This window comes from Rhipicephalus microplus, chromosome 3 (genome assembly GCF_043290135.1).
Source record: "Rhipicephalus microplus isolate Deutch F79 chromosome 3, USDA_Rmic, whole genome shotgun sequence".
In the NCBI taxonomy this organism is placed as follows: Eukaryota; Metazoa; Arthropoda; class Arachnida; order Ixodida; family Ixodidae; genus Rhipicephalus; species Rhipicephalus microplus.
The window spans coordinates 249,381,601-249,403,442 of NC_134702.1; the positions used below are offsets into that span (position 1 = coordinate 249,381,601).

Sequence of the window (21,842 nt, forward strand, 5' to 3'; positions counted from 1 at the left end):
AGTCACATACCATCGTCATTCATTCACGTACCGTAATACCCGATTTCGTATATGTGACGCTAACGAAATGGCCATGAGCACATCATGAGCGTGGCATTTATACATGTTGTTAAATGACACGCATGTCATGATTTTCATGTTAGGGTTCGACTCTTGTATTGGCCATGTGATCATGTTATACCATACCAGTTTTGCTTCATGTCATGTGAACGAAACCGCCACAAGGGCAGCAAGACCATGAAATGTAAATTATAACATTCATGACATATATGTCATGATTTTAATGCTATGATGAGTCAAATATTCCCGTCATACAGTGATGTTATGCCATACCAACTTTGGTATCGATACCATTATTCAAACAGCTAGGAGAGCTAAATGTCTGAGGCAGCCAGATAGATAGATGGATAGATAGATAGATAGACAGATAGATAGATAGGTAGATAGATAGATAGATAGATAGATAGATAGATAGATAGATAGATAGATAGATAGATAGATAGATAGATAGATAGATAGACAGACAGATAGATAGATAGATAGATAGATAGATAGATAGATAGATAGATAGATAGATAGATAGATAGATAGATAGATAGATAGATAGATAGATAGATAGATAGATAGATAGATAGAATATCTCGGGATAGATATTCCCGAGAGTGGTACGTATTCAGAAACGCTCCTTGAATAGACTCGCTCTCTAGATTTCGTGCCGACCGGTTGTGCGCCAGCGATCTCCAACGAAAGAGTAGCTCTGGCTGACTGGGCTCACCCTACGCCATCTGCTGACGACGACAAGAACTGAGTGGTGCCCCGCCCGCGGACTCCTGCCACCATGTCCTTCTTTCCTATCTTCTCCTTACTTCCGTCGTTTTCTGTCATTCGCTGTCTCTGCACCACGTTCTCTCCTTCCTCTCCCTATCTATTTACATTTTAATCCTATTCGTTTAATCCCTCCTTACCCCCATCCCTAGTGAGCTAATGTTGAAGTGTCGTACTCTGACGCAGACAGCCACAGGGCTTACTTTTCTCTCCTTTCCTCGATAGAAATCCTTGAATATACCTCTACCGGGGTACGTTACAGCATGACGTCACCGGTGATCGTGCAAGGCGGTGGTTGGCAAAACACTCCCGCTGGTGGCTGTGTAGAGTGCAGTCGCTCGGAGATTGGGGCAATTTTTTTTTCTTTTTAGAAGCCTAATCTTCATCTCACAGGGGCAACATTAGCTGTGGTATGTGTTGGACAACACTAGGTGTGTGGTAAAGTGAGTGATGAAATATTTTCCACGCTTGCTGGCTGTTTATCTCGGATAAGTGAACGCACGTGGCGGCCAGTGCGACGAACAGTGGCATCGTCTTCGAAAATGTGTAGTGTTGCCTTTGGCGTGTAGTGTGCGCTGAAAGGCATCGACAATATTGGTTCGCCTTTACGGATGGTGAAACTGGGAATATTATGCGTGGTGTGTGCAGTGTGAATAACGCGATGCGTCCTGTTTGCGAAAACACTGGTATTCGTTTTGGGCCGCTTCCAGTACCTGGTTATCGATGGAACTTCACTATCTGACTTTCCAGTCAAAGTAAAAATGCATTTGACGCGATCATCTGCGAGTGGGTACATCTCCGTGTATGCGCGGCGTGCAGAAAAACAAAAGTGCATAATCTTTGGGTGATATATACGACTATGCATGAGGTGCAAGCATGTTGTAGCGTTATCGAATCTGCATAGGTGCTTCACCGCGGCTATCACTCGTATTATCAGATACCTGATACGTGTAATGGGCACAGCAGAGATTTTCGTTTATTTACTTTGTACTTTTACGACTTGATCCTTATGAAGTGACAATGCACATTAGAAGCTTGTGTATCAAGCCTAAAGGGGCAAAATAGGAACGAAAACACGTTATAGGTGCCAAATGCAGCAAGGTAACTGGGCCAGATAGTATTATATATCGTTAACTTGTCGGTTTTTACATCGCATGAATTATCACTGGGTTATTGAGAAACGCAGCGGCAGAATTCCACCTTCACGAGGATATGTTAAGCTCAGCCTAACACATGGCAAGAAGTGTTTCGTTTTTAGGGGCGCAGCTCCTTATAGCGGCACCTATTCGTCCATCGTGGCTGTAGTAGTAGTGTGTAAAAAGTATTACATTTTGACCTCCAAGATGGTGCCTTTGAAAGATTTCTTCTGTGCGTTGTTGAACAATAAAAAATATTGCTCAATGTACATGCCAATGACTGCTAAGAGGGAATAAGAGACAGGAGTATTCGGCTTTAAGTTAACGCGCACGCTGCGAAATTTTATTGTTCAACAACGCGAAAAACACAAGAAAGGGTTGCTACGTTATTCTCGCTGGCCGTAACCTCTTAGGTTTTAGAAAGGTTTAGCGAGCGTGGCGCCGCAGTGCCATGAATACAGTGAACTAGTATATACCATGAACTCGAGGTGGTTAAAGGTGGGAAGGAGACACGAAGCGCAAGCCGTAAGAAAGTGTGCGTGTGCCTCTTCTTGTTCAGTCCTTGTAATGTCCGCTGGATGGCGGTGCTTCTATATGAGGAATATAGGATTAAAAGATGCGAGGTGGCGGTACTTGGAGTGTTGAATAGGTAGACTAACTGACACACAGACAGATGCATGGACGCACGCACGGATGGCTGCACGGATGGATGAACGCATAGACAGACGCAGGAGCAGATGCATAAAGGAAAGCAGGGACGGACGCACAGATGAACGTGCGGACGCACGAGCAGACGCCCGCACGGACGGGCGGATGGACGCACGGGCCGCCACACAGACGCATGCATGGATGGACGGAAGCAAGAACGGATGGACGGACAGATGCTTCGCCCAACTATCCATCATTCACTCCGTGTATATGCTGCCATTTGTTTTTTCGTTAATCTCCAATCCGACTTTTGCGCAATGAGTGAGAATCATAACCGTGACGTCACGCACAGCAGCTCAAAACCACGCTGCTGCCAATGATGTACCTCATTTAAAACTCCATTACACATGCCACGATGCAAATTGAATAAGTTTACATTCATGCGATGCAAATATTTCTCAAAGTGCCAGTCACCATGTACATTCAAAGCGTTCGCTTTCGAAAAAGACGAGATGTTTTATAGCTGCCATCTACCTGGTTGAAGCACACTGCGTGCTAGTCACGTCTCCCAGTACTCTAAATAAAGTTTCTCCATCCATCCATCCATCCATCCATCTACGACGAGCCGATTTCCACACTATGCGCAGCAACCCTTCCGCGACCCCCTTCTTTCAAAAGCAGGGACTTTAAACCAGAGCAATGTAGAAATTTCCCTCGAGGGAATTTTGACACGCAACTCCGCTATGCAGAAAGTTGCTACCAGCGGAACTTTCTTGCCAACCAGCACCTGCTCCGAGAGAGATTATGGTGGGCGGTTGCCCTCAATGACGTCACACAGTTTACAAACAGGGAGAGGCCTATTGAACTTGACTTGCCTCAGCCTCCACTGACCACAAATGAGTTTCGAACGCGGTATCTTTATTCGGTGCCAAAGTATGAAGCACAAAGGCATTCCAAACGCCCTTTATTGAAGGCGGTCGCGATTCAAGCTTAAGACAGAAAATGATTCTGAATAGGTGGGAAAATAGTGCACAATTCATTTTCTCTTCATTTTACGGTGTTTAGCTTCTTGCGAATGCCGCCACGTAAATTCGGCACTTTGCTCGAGCTGCTGCGTTCTGCCATCTCCAAGCCAAGTACTCCTTGGTGGTCATGGTGCCACAGACCTAGAGGGGCGCACGCGTTTGTATCCGGCGACAGGAGGTCAGCACAATGTAAAAACAAAAAAAAACAAAAATGAGCCTGCATATAAAGAAATGCTAGTGTCACTTCTGGGCATCGCTGATTCGTTCCAGCAGTTTTGCGGCTGCAGTCACGCGACTGAAAATCGAGCGTTTGCGACCGTTCTCGACCATTTGCGACCAGTCCCACATAGTCGCGTGACCGCTGCTAGTCGTTGTGTCAACCAACCATTAGATTAGAAATAAGGGCTGATAGAATTGTGATGAAACTTCAGTCCTTTAACTCGTGGAAGGAGCCGGAAAATAGGGATGAGAACTGTCTACAGCACTCACATCAGTACATTGCCTACCAAACTGTCTAAATCACCGCGTTGAATAAACCTAGTACGATTTCGTTCATAAGACTTGCATATGGCGTCATATGAGATCAATTAAGGCCAATGTTGCAGAGGCGCCCCTAAGAAAGAAGGTGACCCGATAGTAACTACAGCATACGCGTGAAGAACAAATGCAATCACGTGTCACTAGTGACTACTTGTGGTCACGTGTGAGCACATCAACTAGCTTTTTCGTGGTGCTTTGACTGGCCTAATTGAAAGCTATGCTTCTGAGGATGGTGGAATGGTTATGTTATGATGATCTTGACGTCTTAACAATGAAGAATCTAGGAATGCGGTGTTGCTGCAGCAAACGTACCGCTACGTTGGCAAGTTCATTAAGCCGAGAAAATGCACTGTATCTGAACGCAGGTGCCATGACACCCCTTCCTAAAATAAATGTGATTGTTTAAAGCCGATATGTGGCCCTGAAGTTATGTCTCTCATGTATTTCGCGCATTACTGGAATATCAAAAGTAACTGGGTCTGAATTGACTAATACAGTCACTACATCGCAGCTAGCGCTTCTGTTTGGAAATATCCCCAAGGGCTTGGCCACGCCATTTAAGAAATTCTTGCACAAAATGTAGCAAAATAAACAGTGGTGGTTGCGTCGGTGGATCTCAGTGTCACTGAGGGTATCGCTTCGGGGTGCAATCATTGCCTTTTCAGGTTTTGCACGAAGTTCCCATATGCTCTATTCAACAGCGAATCCAATAGAAGCGTTGCACTTAAAGGTTATATAGCGCGTTACCTCTCTTACCATCCTCCTGCTCACCGGACCAATCTCTCGCCGCCCACATAGACTTCCTCATTACTGCAATAAAACACGTATGACGCTTCTCGCAGAGGGATGGAAAATACGAAATTAACGTTCGCTAACGCTGTACGTCTGAAAATGAAGCGTTTTGATTTCACTGAATATCACGCGTGTATAGCAAAAGTGTGACCGCGTTCACTGAATTTAATTCCAGTATATTCATTCGCCACTTTAGAAGTATTGACAAAATACATAATCAATGTCTACAACATATAAATTAGTGTCACATGAAAGTGAAACGCGTGAGATTAGGTGGACAGTTTATTGTTTATTCTGAACTGATCTGTAAGACCTACGCAGCGTATACTGGTGTTTTGAAGACATTGCATTCATTGACAAATAACGGGGGAGGTGGGGTTCTTTTCTGCTGATCAGACACCTGTGCCATTTCCGTAGAGGTCCTTTTTGTTGAGAACCACATCATGTGATTATTTGTGGACGTGAGAGAGTGCCAGGTTGATGTCCATTTTAATTAGGTTCTGGTTATGGGATATAAACGGCCTTAGATTTGTCATATTGATAACGCTAAGCAGGCAACAGCCGTGAGGCACTTTTAAATGCGAAGCATTTCCTAGTAAACTTCGACAACTTTCAACGTATCTATCTATCTATCTATCTATCTATCTGTCTATCTATCTATCTATCTATCTATCTATCTATCTATCTATCTATCTATCTATCTATCTATCTATCTATCTATCTATCTATCTATCTATCTATCTATCTAACCGCTTACGACTTTTAGCTCTCCTAGCCGTTTCGAATACGGTGTCTATACCAAACTTGGTGCATCATAAAATCACTGTATGAAGAATGTGTTTGACTTGTCATAACATGAAAATCATGACATGTTTCTCATGAATGTCATGAGTTACATTTCATGGTCCCGCAGCTCTTGAGGTGGTTTCGTTCACATGGCGTGTTGCAAAACTGATATGGTATGGCATGATTGCTTGGCGAACACAAGCAACTGACCCTAACATGAAAATCATGACATGCGTGTAATGTAACAACACGACTACATGTCACGCCCATGATGCGTTCGCGGCCGTTTCGCTAGTGTCACATATACCAAATTTGGTATTACAGTTTGTGAATAGATGACAAAGGTATGCGACCGGTGCAAACATGATAATCATGAGATGAGTGTCATGTAACAAAATGATTACATGCCGCTCTCATGATTCGCTGGCGGCTGTTTCGCTAGCTCCACTTATACCAAATTTGCTAATACGGGACGTGAATAGATGACAAAAGTATAATACTGGTGCAAAGATGACAATCACGACATGCGTGTAATGTAACAACATGACTACATGTCATACTGATGACACGCTGGTGGCCTTTCCGGAAGCTTCTGCGATAAGACGTGGCGCGACCTCCCATCGACAGCTTGCATGGCAATATGCCATGCACATATGCCAAATTAGGTGTTACGTGACGCCAATGGATTACGAAGGTATGTGACTGGTGCACACAAGATAATAATGAAATGCGTGTCATGTGAGAACATTACTACAACCCATGGTCAAGGTGCCCATACATTTCGACGTGACGCGGTGCGCGTGCTATCCGGCGTTCATTTCGTCGCGTGATGCCGGTATTGCCATGCCAGGCGCCAGTCCTGCCATATACCCACAGGCGCGCGCCGCGCTGCGTTGCTTTGACGCATGCGCGTTTCAACATGTCCGGCGCCCCTCCATCACGAAAAGAGGGAGACGCAGTGTTGCCTGGGTAACGCATCGGCGTGTGCTCGCATTTTGCTAACGCTGCATCGCTGCGCCCAGCGTGCGTGCGCGTCAACGCTACATCACAGTATATTATCGTCGATACTTAAAAGCGTATACAAACTGAAAAACACCAGCTTCTCAATCGGAGAAGACTTTTCGCCTAGAATCCGAGACATCAGGCGAAAGCTATGGAACAGCGCAAAAGAGTGTTTCACAAATTGTTCATTAATAACCAAGCCTTTACCTGGGATGAAGAAAAGAACGACAAGGTTCTCGCCCAAAAAAAGGACGAGGTGCGATCAAGACCACAAACTCGGCAAGCTCATCCACACGCAAAATCGAAGCCTTGACTATATTGAATGTTAGCGCAAGAAGTGTTCTAAACAAAATAGATGCTCTCGAAAATCTTCTACTAGAATACAGTCCTGATATAGTAGGTGTCACTGAAACATGGCTTTCTTCCGAGATATACGATAGTGAAGTTGTTCCTCCAAATTATTACGTTATCCGTAAGGATAGACCTTTTCGTGGCGGGGGCGTCGCTCTACTTATAAAGAAATGCCATTCATATGTATCGCTTCCAGCTGTAACAGATGCTGAGGCAATTTTCTGCCGGATTTTTTGCGATAGCACTTCTATATTCGTTGGATGCGTTTATCGAGGTCCGTCATCCGGACACGAATGCATAACTGCAGTTCATGACTTCATGCAGCGTCATGTTCGCAACTCTCGTGTCCTGCTTATGGGAGATTTTAATCTCCTAGACATTGACTGGACTACGCTAAACCACACATCATCTGTCTCGGACGCTCTTATAAACATAATGTTGAACTTTAGCCATCAGCAAATCGTGTTATCTCCAACCCGCTTACAGAACACTGCCGAGAGCATATTAGGTCTGATACTGATTAGTCAGCACTTCCCGGAAGACCGTGTTCGCACTGACGTAGTTGACGGCATATCAGACCATCACATAGTCATATGCTTGCTGCTGCTTGACTCCAGTATTGCATGTGAGCAGCGTGGATCAACTGTAATTGATTTCAAAAAAGCTGATGATAGCAGCGTATTAACCCATCTCGCACATGAGTTTGAAAACTTTTTGCAGCTAGCTTTTGACGCATCTTGTGATACTAATCTACTTTGGCTAAGTTTCAAATCTACTGTTATGTACTGTGTCACTAACTTCATACCAAAGAAACACAAGAAAGCTCCAGGGAATGATCCTTGGATAACACGTGAGGTTATCCAGGCCAAGCTAGGTTAAAAAGGTTGCGTGTGGCTGCGAAAAACCATAAGTGTAAATCATCCATTCAACAGAAGCTGCAGTGTGCAAAATCAGAGTTTAAGCAAAAAAAGAAAACTGCCAGACAATATTATTTTAGTGTTACACTTCCAAGCTTTATTAAAAGCAATCCAAGCAAATTTTCGAGATACCTTCGCACTAGCAATAATACACAGTCGCACACGGATTCAGGGGAAAAAACGGAAAAGGCTAACGAATACAACATTTTTTTCCAATCAGTGTTCACGACTGATAATGGTGCCACTCCTCCAGTATTATCCCTCGATTCGCCAAGCATCGATCACCTAGAAGTCACAGATACAGGAATACTGAAATTGCTTCTTAACTTAGATCCTAAAAAATCAAGTGGTCCAGATGATATTCCTAACGAGTTCCTTAAGAGGTACGCGGAATGGTGTAGCAAGTTTCTTGGGTTAATCTTTCGAAAGTCGCTTACTTCATCCCAGCTGCCAGATGAATGGAAGATTGCAAAAATAATACCTATTCATAAATCAGGAGAACAGTCACTGGTTTCAAATTACCGGCCAATATCCCTCACTAGCATTTCATGTAAGCTACTAGAGCATATCATCCTCAAACACATAACTGTTTTTTTCGAGACAATAAAATTTTTGTCTCCTAATCAACACGGATTTCGTAGTGGCCTGTCCACTGTTACGCAGCTAACGGAGGTAGTTCATGATCTAGCTTCTACAATAAATAATCGTGGCCAAACAGACATAATTTTACTTGATTTCTTTAAGGCTTTCGATTGCGTATGTCACAGAAAGTTACTTATTAAACTGAAAAGTGCGATAGGAGAGGGGTTATTGTTTTCTTGGATAGAAAATTTCCTAACAAATCGCTCACAGTTCATGCAGTATGAAGGTCATATATCAAACATAGTCCCCGTAACTTCTGGGGTCCCGGAAGGTTTCGTCTTGGGACCACTATTATTTTTAATTTTCATAAATGACCTCACGTCAAACAATAACTGTAATATCAAACTGTTTGCAGATGACTGCATTATTTATAAGAAGGTAACCAGCTACACAGACCACATTAATCTCAATGAATGTCTAACCAAGCTAGCAGATTGGTGCGCTAAGTGGCAAATGTCCATCAATGTGAAAAAATCCGCAGCTATGGCGGTAACACGTAAGCAGAATCCATCGCAATTCATCTACACCATTCATGGTTCACCACTGACTAATGTTGTGCAGCATAAGTACTTAGGCATTACATTAACGTCTGACTTGAGATGGGATACACACATAGCTAACGTCACTGCGGCCGCACTGTGTAAACTTTTCTACCTAAAAAGACGACTTAGAATTGCACCAGCGCCCGCAAAACTCTTGGCTTATACTATGTTCGTAAGAGCAGTATTAGAATATGCCCCCGTAATTTGGTTTTCTTATACGCTAAGTGGTATTAATAAATTAGAGGGAGTACAACGCAAAGCCATACGGTTTATACACAAGTTCAAACGTACAGATTCTCCCGCTAACCTTCTGGCTTCTTCTGGCATTGAAAAACTAGCTACTAGGGCAAAAGAGGCACGCCTGAGGTTCTTGTACCAGTTGTTACATGGCCACTACAAAGTAGATGTGTCTAAGTACGTCACATTTTCAGTCACGCCCTACTCGTCATAAGCACAAATACAGTCTGCAAGAATATTCCTCACTCAGTGACGTCTTTGGAAAATCGTTTTTCCCACTAACAATACGCGAATGGAATAAACTGAATGCAAATGCTACTAATGCCGACACTCTATCCACATTCACCGCAGTGTTAGAAACCATGCGTAATCTACAGTAGTGCTTCAATGCTTCACATACCTTTGCTATTTTCCTCTTTTCTTTTTCTTTTTTGCACGGCGCACTGTAGCAGGCCAGAAGGTACTGGGTGAGGCTTATGTATGTCACTTGGAATGTTATTGTTTGTTCTTCATGAATGTATACTACCTGCAATGTGCCCTCTGTAATGACTCCAACATTGGAGTCGACAGTATTGCAAATAAATAAATAAATTAGGCCCTTCAAGATGTGCTCGCGCGCGTTTTGCTATCTTCACGTAGGCTAACTTTGGTATCACGTGACGTGAATAGACGATGAAGGTAAATGACACAACCGAACATAATAATCACGACACAAAAGTCATGTATGGCATCATTTACTTCCACTTTGTAACGTTGTGCTGATTTTACAGTGACATATGAACATTTCTCATTCGTGCTTCGCATATCATCGATTGCAACAGTACGTGGGATCTGCCGATTTTTTTAACTACAATATGACTTCATGAACGGGCTTGCTGACCGGCAGATTGTCAAAACACTGGAGTATTTTTTTATCAAGAAGAACATAAACTTTATTTGTCGAATCCAGGCGATTCGAGTCCGGCGTTTTTTAGTGGGCCTGGGCACCCACCGCGGATGCGGTTCCGAGACCTTGTCTCGAAGCGGCTTCCTCGGCACGCTGGACGGCCCAGAGTTGTGCTGTCAGGTTCGAGCTGAGCAGTGCGGCCTTCCAACGCGAGTGGAGGCTGGCGGTGGAAGAGGGAGACGAATCGGCACTGTTCGAATTGTTTATTAGGCCCTGACACTCCCACAGCATGTGACTAAGTGTGGCAACTTCGCCACATGACGTGCATCTGTTTGCAGTGTATATGTCTGGGTACATGGCGTGCATGAGTCTAGGGTTTCTGTAGGAATCTGTTTGTAATTGTCTGAAGTGTACCGCTTGCGTTCTGTTTAGCCTTTCGTGAGGAGATGGGTATATGCGTCTTTGTAACTGATAATGTGTGGTGATGTCGTGAAACCTGGTCATACGATCCTCCCATGCCCAGATGTCTGCAGTTCCCCGCGGGGGCTCGTCGTCCTCCGGCGATGCTCGGTGAGTGAGGCCTCGAGCAACGCGGTGAGCCGCTTCGTTGGGGGTGCTCAGTCCGGTATGTGCCGGGATCCATAACAGGTGCCTTCGGTTATCGAAGTCGACCTCTCCTGGATGTATGGGATGTCGCTGGAGTATGTGAAACGCCTCTTGCGAGATGCGTCCGTTGGCGAAATTGCGAATTGCTGTTTGCGAATCACTAATCACGTATGTGGCATTGGTCTGTGTGAGGGCCAGTGCTATAGCCGCTTCCTCTGCCGCTTCAGCGTGTGCCGTGTTCACAGTGAGGCTTGTGATGTACTTGCCACGATGGCCGGTAACTACCGCCACGAAACTCTTTTTATTGGTATAACGCGCAGCATCAGTGAAAACCGCTTCAGTGTCGTTGGAGTAGCTTTGAGTAATGCGTTGTGCCCTGGCTTTACGCCGTCCCGTATGGTGTTGGGGGTGCATGTTGCGAGGCAATGGGGGTACGTATACTTGCTCGCGTACCGATCTTGGAATTTCGACTTTGATGCCGTGCTGCGTATGGTACGTGATGCCAAGTTTTTCGAGTAGGTGTCGGCCTGGGCGGGTCTTGGATAGGCGCTCGAGCTGGGAAACTTGTTGCGCCTCCACGAGTTCCTCGAGGGTGTTATGCAACCCTAGCTGTAGCAGGCCAGAAGGTACTGGGTGAGGCTTATGTATGTCACTTGGAATGTTATTGTTTGTTCTTCATGAATGTATACTACCTGCAATGTGCCCTCTGTAATGACTCCAACATTGGAGTCGACAGTATTGCAAATAAATAAATAAATTAGGCCCTTCAAGATGTGCTCGCGCGCGTTTTGCTATCTTCACGTAGGCTAACTTTGGTATCACGTGACGTGAATGGACGACGAAGGTAAATGACACAACCGAACATGATAATCACGACACAAAAGTCATGTATGGCATCATTTACTTCCACTTTGTAACGTTGTGCTGATTTTACAGTGACATATGAACATTTCTCATTCGTGCTTCGCATATCATCGATTGCAACAGTACGTGGGATCTGCCGATTTTTTTAACTACAATATGACTTCATGAACGGGCTTGCTGACCGGCAGATTGTCAAAACACTGGAGTATTTTTTTATCAATCAATCTGATTTATTGATAAACCAAAAAAAACACTACAAGATACCTGGACCGTTAGCCTACATTGGCTAGTGATCGGTCCATATTAGAGTACATAAAAGCAGCTAAGCAGAGCATATTTAGCAATAAACACATATATACACAATTATTTATACGTTTAACTATTCACATATGCACATACATACTACATACATAAGAAAAAAAAACTATTTATATGTCTTGATGCTGCAAGCAAAATATTTTCACACTGTGCTTAAAGTTTCCTGCCGCCTTAACTTCTAAGGGTGGTCGGTTCCAAATTTTAGTCCCATGAAATTCCAATAAGCGTTTTCCATATAAGTTATAGCTTGTAGGTAAGTTAAAATAGCCATTCGATGCTTGTCTAGTGTTTCGCGATGGTATTGTAAATAGAGTGGAGGAGCGGGGAAAGCTAGTGCCTATAATTTTCTGAACAAAAAAGGGCAACCTTATAATCGCGAAGTGCTCAACTGAGACAGCGAGTATTACTCACTGTCTCAGTTGTCAGTATTACTCACAAGGTGATCCCTCAGCTGTTGAGACGACGTGTCTACACAACGAACGGCATACTTTGAAAACGTTTAAGGTTTGCCTGGAGCTTTGCGGGCCCCATAAATACGCTGTTATATGACACCAGCGCATGTTCAAATAATGTTATGATATAGGAAAGTAAGTGCCATTAGTAGCTTTTTATGCTAAATTATGACCTGATGAGCCATTGCATCAACTACTTCTGTCATTACAGAAGTAGTTGAGGCACGTACCTTTGTAAAGACACTATACATTTTCGATTTGTACCAATTCCAATGACGCAAGGACCAACCTTGTTTTTAGTAGCGATGCTCCTCAAGGCGTGGGTTGAGCATCCCGTCGTAATCGTGTGTAGCCACCGCTCGTTAGTTCTTGAACTGTCCGTAGAGGGCGGTACTTATACATATAATGAAATACATATACGCTGAAAATGCAAATGGTACGATACTGGATGACATTACTTTATAATGATAAGTAATAAAAATCACAGCATATCCATGAATTGAATGACGGTGAGTGGAGCGAAGCATCTATCAGTCCGTTCGCGCTTCCGTTCAAGTTTATGCCATCTTGAAGATGGCATAAAGTTTAACATGCACAGCAATATGTCTGTGGAAGTGTGCGAAATGTAAGAAGCATATTGTTCAGTCGAAAGTGCTATCTGGCATACCTAGTTTACCTATATCCTACGCTTAAATTATGCTGCCACACTTACTAAGAACGATAAGAAGATCATATGGCTAGCTAGCTTTCATAAAACGCAACAACTTGTATCGTTAGAAAGAAAATGGTGCTGCGATGGTCACTACTGCTCTATCGCTCACTACTGCTCGCTACTGCTCACTACTGCTCACTACGCTCACTACTGCTCTATCGCACTTTCGCCAGCACAAACATTTTTCACGTTTTAAACATCCATAATTTTGGGTAATGCGAAAGAAGGGAAACGGAAGTCTATATTTCAATTTTGCTTGAGTTTGTCAGCTGTAGTTCCGAAGAAACACGAAAAATCTTTAAATTAATAAAAGTGGAGGATTGAGCAACAAGATCTTCTTAGGAAACATTTTGCGTTTTTCAATAGCCATAAGGGGTGCTTGTAGGGGTGCAGGAAATTATCATGTAACTCGTGACATTTTTTGGGGAAAAAAACATCCTAACAATTGCTTACGGGTATGATGAGAATGACTGTAAAGCAATAGGGTCAGGTTAGTACCGAAACTGACACATCGAGGAATGTAGGCATAAACTTGTGCAAAGAAAAAAACAGCATGAACAACCTGTCAAGTTGAAAATTGTCAATGTTGATAGCTGCAAACATGCCACGTTGCTGACGCGTGCTACTTCAACCACGTGAACCTTGTGTAGCATTTAGGTTCTTCGCAAATGATAGGCGGACAGGTTGCTTTGCTCTCGTGAGGCAGTACTTATTTCAAACGTTCTTTCAGCGTTAGACCTGAAGTGCAGAATCGCTAAACACAGTGATTGCTTCTGTGTTAAATTCTGTGCTTTTTTTACCACTAGGTGGACACATTAGCTGCGCTGCAGGTCCCGACAACTTTGGCATCCAGGGTGACACGACCAACCGGAGAACGTTCACCGCTGCCTTGGAATACTTCAACTACCCCGCCGGAACAGAGAGGTCTTGTTCCATTTCGTCACCTACAGGGAGATGAATGTATTGGACCTCTTTGCCGCTATGTGGCCAATATGCTGCGGTCCAAACTTTCCTCTGATGTTGACCCTTGCGTTGATTTCTACCAGTATGTCTGCGGCAAACTCCAAGGCTGGGGCACCTTCACAGACGTACGTCGCATTTTCAAGGCAATTCTGAGCTAGCACTGCCTTTCTTGTTTTCTACTAATAGTGAGCTGCCTAGAAAGTGGGACGAAAAGAACAAAACTAGGCAGACCCACTTACCTTGAGAATCAATGTTATGCAAAACGTGCGTTGGCAAGGTGACTGTGTTCTAAGTTTTCATTGAGTAGTGCTGATGATATGTTCTATTGCACGCATACACACAAGTCAAACAGCCACATATGTTTTATATAAACAGTGGTTCACAGCTGTGTAAAGATTGTAACAAACATAGATATCGGCAGCACCGCAAGCAGTAAGCTGATATGTAGCGCCGGCGGTCGCGAGAACGGTAGCCCTTGACACTTCTACATAAATAAAAATTAAGCTGATGGCGCCTAACTATTATTGATGTGACCCAGCGTGACAGCTGCATTGAAGGAATACATACGTAATAGTTATAAAATTGGAAAGCCAGCATTGCAACTCATATAGACATTTCACGAATATTAGGGCCTATTCGAAAATTGATTCCAAAACCTGGGGTGGCTTTCTGGTAGAATACGAACGGATGCACATGTGGACGGACGCATGCACGAATGCAGGGCAGAACGCATGGACAGATGCATGGACGGATGGATGCATAGACAGAGGGATGCACGGACGGAAGCGTGGGCAGACTGGTCGACGCCTCACCCCAATCATCATCATTTACTTCATGTATATGATGTGATTTTTATAATAAGTATGTGTATACTTGGCGACAACTTTCCTTAGTACTGAAGGGAAAGGTACGGAGGTGGAGCTTCTGCACAAGTAGCACAACGCGAGTAGTCCATTTTGGCGCAACTTTAGTAAAGCTATGTAAATTGACGGGAGTGGATCATCAGTGTTTCATGTGGACGCAGACGCCGCTTTGCGTTTGAGGTGCACGTAAAAAGGCGGCACTTTCTCGTGCGTTCAAAAATGAGAAAGCACAACGAATAGCTTAAAGTAGACACAACTGTCTTAATGGAGGGAGCTGCGCCCTGTCTCAAAGAGACTCACGTAGAAAATAAACGGGGAACTTCTATAATTCATGGTGAAAAATGGGCGCTATTTTGGAACTACATTCAATGGCGGTAGGATGCCCGCAATTCGGCTTTGTAGCCTTCGCTCCAATGCGAAGAAAAGTTGTTGCCGAGTATAGTGAAGAATTTCCAGTGCTGAAGCCACATCGCCAGCGCTGCATGGAGCACAAGCCCGCGCAGCGCTGGCGATGTGGCTTCACACGAGCTGCTAGTCAGTGGTTCCTGCAACGCTGCTTGCGTCTGTCCAGCTTGCTGCTAGTGTTCAGACGAAGCATTCGTTTCGGCCCAGTGTTTTCATTGTATTTTTTGTGTAGGTTGCCGTTGTTTTCCCTGCCCTGGAATTACAGAGTTACACGCTGCCACACGTCATGCCTGACGGCGGCAACTCGACTATTCCATGGTTTCGCCGCCCAGGGGAAATCCCGGTGCCCAACTCTTGCGAGAACCTGGCATCTTCCGTGGCACCGATGGAAAAGATGTCAAGAATAGCTTGAACCCCAAGAAAGAGCCGGCGTTACCAAATATAATAATGATTTCTTGAACCTCGGCACTGTCATGTTCTATTTGAGGGACCCCACCATGCTGCAGTAGAGAAACCACAAGACTGATATACCTGCCTGGGCAACCTTCAAAATCGCCCTGTTGTGCGCAAACATCGGGCAGAACAAAGTCTACGAAGCCGGTTCCAGGAAGCGGGTGAAACGTTCACAAGCTATAGTGATGACGTTCTCTCCTTATGACGCGAGTTAACCAGACCATGGTGGTAGCAGACAAGGTGTGTCCCATTATTGAGGGCATTTCAGAGTGGTATTCTACATGCCCACCTATTAAACCTGCCACTCTCTCAGAGATCATTGGTCTCTACCAGTGTTTTGATGTGCTCCGTGAACAGCGTCTTCTTAGGCGTCGCCAACAAGTATTGGACGAGACTTTCCCGAGTCGCGCTAGTGCCCCTCACCTTGATAAGATACTTTGCCAGGTCGAGGAATCAGTTCGTGCCGAGGTAACTCGTCAGCTTTTGACGCTATTCACAACCCGCCGACCCCCGTAGCCTTTGACAGCGAACATTTGCAGATGATACAGTACCATGTTTGCGCTGCTGTGCCTTCCGTCGGGGAAACTTCACCGGCGCCGACTTCTATGTGCCAAGGTGAACGCACTTTTCCGCTACGCCGCAGTTGCTCCGCGGCCAACACTTCAAATCGATTCGCCTTTACCACCAGCCGTGCAACTTTGGCCATTTCCCCGTGTCGATCAGGGAATGTACTTTCAGGGCGCACATGTGACAATTGGCCAATATGTTTTGCGTGTGGGCTTCCTGGTCACGTCGCTCGATATTGCCGTGGTCGACCACGTCCCTACCACCAAAGCTTCGAACTGACCCTTATGCATCACCGTACCAATAGTTATCCCCATTTCTGAACCCCGGCCAGGTGTCTCCGTATGCCGACTATAGCATTCACACTAAGCAATAATCGGCATCACCTCGACGCCACTCGCCATCGTCGATGCGTCATCTTTCTTATACACCGCAGCAGAAAAATTTGTTGTCGCAGTGCCAAAGGCCGCGACAATACCCGATGAAAAGAATGAGGCCTCTTCCTTCTTCGACGAATGTTACTGATAGGTGTGTGACCAGTGTTGCGGCACTCACGCTTATCGAGACTGGTTCCGCAGTTCCAGGTATCAGTTCTGAACTCTGTCGCTCACTAATGGAAGTTACGATGCCGATGTCAAACATAGCGCTTCGTACCACCAGAGCAGACCGCATCACGTCGGTCATCACATGTTTAGCCCGCGTCAAGATAAGCAATAAAGTCTACGTCCTTGAATTTTTAGGCATGCACTAGTGCTTCCATCACCTCATTTCCGGGTGGGACATTGTTGCCACAAATGAAGCCGTCATCCACTTTTCTGCGTTACATGCACATTATGAAATGTAATCTAGGTCTCCATTTGTAGTTGTTGCACGTGCGAGGGTAGCCACTGCATAATGTTACCTCACTACAGAGATGGCGTCCGGTACGTTGCAAACGATCGGAGCGAAAAGCGCATCTCATTATAAAGGCATACTTGTTTTACGCCAGCTATTAGGCAACATAATCAATCATTTGTATGAAGCATTTGGTGAAGATTTTGCAGTCATCTTAATGAACAAATCGGAGACTCTCTTCTATGCTTCATTATGAAGGAGGCTATTTTTGAGCTCCACTTGCAAAATCTGTGCTACGCATGACTGCTAGACTTTATTAGGCAGTTTACAGTTTATAGAAGCCTTCGTTTTTATCTGTACGGGTTTTTTTTCAACCAGGACGAGAAGTCTTTCATGACTTCTCAAGAAATCTCAGCGGAGACAAGTTGGCTGCTTTATAGTATATGGATAAGTAGAGTAATGTTCTGAAGAGCCCTCTGACTTCACCCGAGTGGTCATACACGCTATCAGTTCGGCCCTACATTCATGACAGTATCTGCCATAGGCAATTGTGTGAACTTAGAGTTTGAAACAACTTTCTGGCGTCTCTCATAATTATTTTGTGCTTTCGGGACGTTAAGCAACAACTTTTATTATCAATTTCTTTAGTATTTCGTAGATCCGCCTATATTTTTTATGAATATTCGGCTCACTGCCACTTTTCTTTTTCCTCGTTGAACTATTTCGCGCGTGACACTCACGTGTTTTTGTCTTGGAAAATTGTTATGAAGAATGGGGAAATATTCACACTGTACTAAAAATGAATCATTCGCATCACACTAATTAGCATGGCTGCATTTCGGGCGTGACTAAACTGGCATGTATGTGACATCGATGCAATTCAAAAAAAGGTTTGAGTCGCCCTTATAAATGGTATTAACTAATCTCGCTTGAGAAACAGCTTCTTACTCACATGAGAAGAAGAATTCCGTAAACACAGCACGTCATGCCATTTTCTTTTCCTTTCAGCTACAAACTGCCACACGGCTTGGCGATTATACAAGCTTCGTCTCTTTAGATGCACCATCATCCAATCAAACTGCGATTCAGAAAGCAGCGGCAATGTACCGATCCTGCATGTCTCTCGGCTCCTCATACCAACACCAGGTAAGAGTGATTCTTAGCTTACCCTTCAACGACGTGCACCGTTTGAGCCATCCACATTGCGAGAAGGGGTAGAAAGTATCAAGTTCTAAATGCTATTTTGTTTTGAAGGCCGTTCAATTGATGCGAACATGCGAAATCTTGAAATGTTTTTTGACACACGTCGTTGCTTATACAAAAGAGTGCGTGCCTGTAGCTATAAACACCAAAAACATATGTAAAGAAACACGTAGTAAGGCACCGTCGATTAAATTGGCCGACTTAATCTGTTATATGAGCTTGTGGGTGGCTGCTGATGATTCTTGCTCGTGACACGAACCGAACAAAGAAATGAGTTTTAGAGGAAGCGTCCAGCAATGAATTATTAAAAATAGAAGACCTTTGACAAAAGAAGAGCTACTCAATCAGAAAGCAGGCATGAAAAACACGCACAGGATGAATGTATACCAACGCAACTGTTGCCGATTAGCAACTGTTGTATTGCATACCAACTGTAGCAGGGCCCTAGAACACAAAGATTGATGTAAAATGCACACATATATTAATAAACTCCTCAGCGCTAAAAACTTCAGACAACGAACAAAAGAGGCTCTTCTGTTGTCTGAAGTTTTTTTGCGCTAAGACATTCAATAGTGGACTACCAACTAGCCCAATCCCACACTTTACTTCAGCACACATATGCACAAGAACAATGCGCACTGACAACTACCCAAGAATCTTGTGTAGGAGCAGTACGTTCAAAGTGTAGCATATACAGTGGCTTCGATGATGAAAATGCCAGCGTTTCGAGATAGATTATTTGGCTCATATCAAGTAGACAAGTACGCGAAATATAGCCAAGGCATTGCTTATTGTGCCACGAGATTAACAACAGCAGAAACATTTGCTCAATTCCAAACCTCACAGTGCTGCCTACGCACTACATCTCATATCCTACTGCTGCTTGCGATGTGTTTTTTTTGTTCCTGCTGGTCATGAAATATCTCGTGCTCATGCACGTAGTCTAGATTGGATAATCATTTCAAAAAAGGAAACAAATTTCTTCGAATAGCCACTAATTCAGCTCTTTTACCTCGCACCTCACTCATTTCGAAAATGCAGCTACGGCAGTGAGCGAAGAGTAAGTCATGTGCCCTAGAGGTGAAACTCACACTTTGCGGTAAAAGCGCAAAACTGAACCTATTTCATAAAAATTAAGACCAATTTCAATGAAGATAACCATCATGGAATTCGAAGCGGCACCGGCGCGCACGCTGTTGATCTGGCTGAAACAGGTGTCGGCGCAGGTGCTGAAAGAATGGTTTCAAGCGAGACTTTGTTCAGCCTGTACTCGAATAAACCTTTCTTTGAAGAGCAAATACACGTGAGGCAGGTTGTACTGCGTGCAAGGTTCATCGCAGACAAACGAGCCGAAAAAGTGTTTCCACTCGGAGTGCGGCCGAGCGTTGAGGGCGGTGGAGAGGGTGAATCGAGAGAGAAGTGTGTTGTGAGCGGGCAGAGGAGCAACAACACCTAAGAGTGTTCGGAGGAGCCAGCAGGTGCTGTGGGTGAGGGAGAGAGTGACGGCAACTCCCAACAGTGAATTTACCTACTTGGCATCGTTCCAACAACTTTGGCAAGAAGTACGCAGTGTGGTAGATAGATATGTAGGGTTTAACGCCCCAAAACCACTATATGATTATGAGAGACGCCGTATTGGAGGGCTCCGGAAATTTCGACCACCTGTGGTTTTTTAACGGGCACCCAAATCTGAGCACACGGGCCTACAACATTTCCGCCTCCATCGGAAATGCAGCCACCGCATCCGGGATTTGAACCCGCGACCTGCGGGTCAGCAGCCGAGTACCTTAGCCACTAGACCACCACAACGAGGCTACGCGGTGTGGTGCGCCGGCACGGACACACAGATAGAATTTAGAGTTACAGAGGCTAGTCAACGATCTGCTTCGGATCTACAAGATAAGCCAATAAGTACGAGGGGGGGGGCAGGCATTCCTTGTGCATTGAAGCTTAACTACAAAACCCCACTGCGACGGAACGCTGGCCGGTTTCAGGATTGGCGACGCGACAGGAGCATGTGCATAATTCAAGACAATCCTGTGCCCTTGTGAACCTGTTTCTGAAAAGCTAAAAAATTGAACTTTTGCGTGGCTCACCCGCGATACGACACAGACGCCGCACAGGCACACGTGCTCCGCGTCCCTACTACACTACTTAGCGTTTATTACAGCGTGTCATGCATTTGTCCTTGGTTCAAATTCTGCTCCTTCTCTGGAAGAGCAGGCTAACCAACACAGCTGCTATGAAAGGCCAGCGTAGGAGCTAGTTAGTTGTACATGGTTGACACTAGCAACGCGCTGAATTGCAGACGAAGAAAGACACTCGGTGCAAGGGTACGACGCAGACGAGTGCAAATTAACGGCGGTTTGTTCGATGGAAACGTGACAAATATGTATAGGGTGAAAGGAAAAAGAAATGAAAGTAAGCGCAAGCCTTCGAACTACACACAACAAGAAAGCAACAATCTGCGTGACATCAAATCAAGCCTTGTCCACTATCTAAAATTTTCATTTAAAACAGAAACTTCATCATTCGGCAAATGCATAGATTGCACACTAACGCACCTGTCTTCCTGAAGCCTGCTCATCTTTAAAGTTTTAATGATTTTTTTGCTTAGTATTTTTAGGTCTTGATACAGTGGTGTTTTCGAAATTTGGTTTGCAATGGCACTTTCTACAATGGGTAGCTAAGTTACAAGGCTGTAGTTGTAATCCTGCTTGCGTAAACGTTATGACACCTACCCGTTTGTACAGCATTCCAACTTCTGCACGACAAAGAAACAGCATTTTTTCCACGGTAAAAGCTTGTTGACATGCTTAAAAGAACATGTATAATTTGCCTTCTGATTGTTGCTGTTTACTTGGTGACACTTGCTGGAGCAAGGACACGAAGGAAAGAGAAATCAGTAAAGCTTTCACGATGCGCACACTTGGTGAAGACAGGTGTGTTAGTGAGCCATCTATACAATTGTGTGACGACGGGTTCGTTTTTCTACATGGAAATTTTGTATAATTGACAAGGCTGCATTGAACGTCACGCAGACAGTTGCTTTCTAATTGTGGGCATTGCGCAGGTTTACGCCTTCTTTCTTTTTTTTTCTCTTCCACTCTATACACATATTTCCATCTTTCTATCGAATAAACAGTTGTTCGCGCTAGTGTGTGTCCTAGCTTTGCCTGCATGTGTCTTTTTCCATGTGCAATTCAGCTCGTCGCGAGTGTGAAGCAGCTCCTATGGGGTGACGCCCTTGAAAGCGCGTCCGCACGTCCTCCGCAC

The 21,842-nt window shown here is 44.5% G+C and overlaps 1 protein-coding gene across 1 annotated transcript in view; it reads left to right on the forward strand.

Moving 5' to 3' along the window:
- LOC142803543 (neprilysin-1-like) overlaps window positions 1-21,842 on the forward strand; it is a 153,934-nt gene that overhangs the window by 19,166 nt on the left and 112,926 nt on the right. Inside the window, exons 3-4 of the mRNA XM_075888670.1 lie at window positions 14,088-14,369; window positions 18,372-18,509. Of these exons, the coding sequence (XP_075744785.1) occupies window positions 14,088-14,369; window positions 18,372-18,509 (420 nt within the window). The remainder of the gene's footprint in view (window positions 1-14,087; window positions 14,370-18,371; window positions 18,510-21,842) is intronic.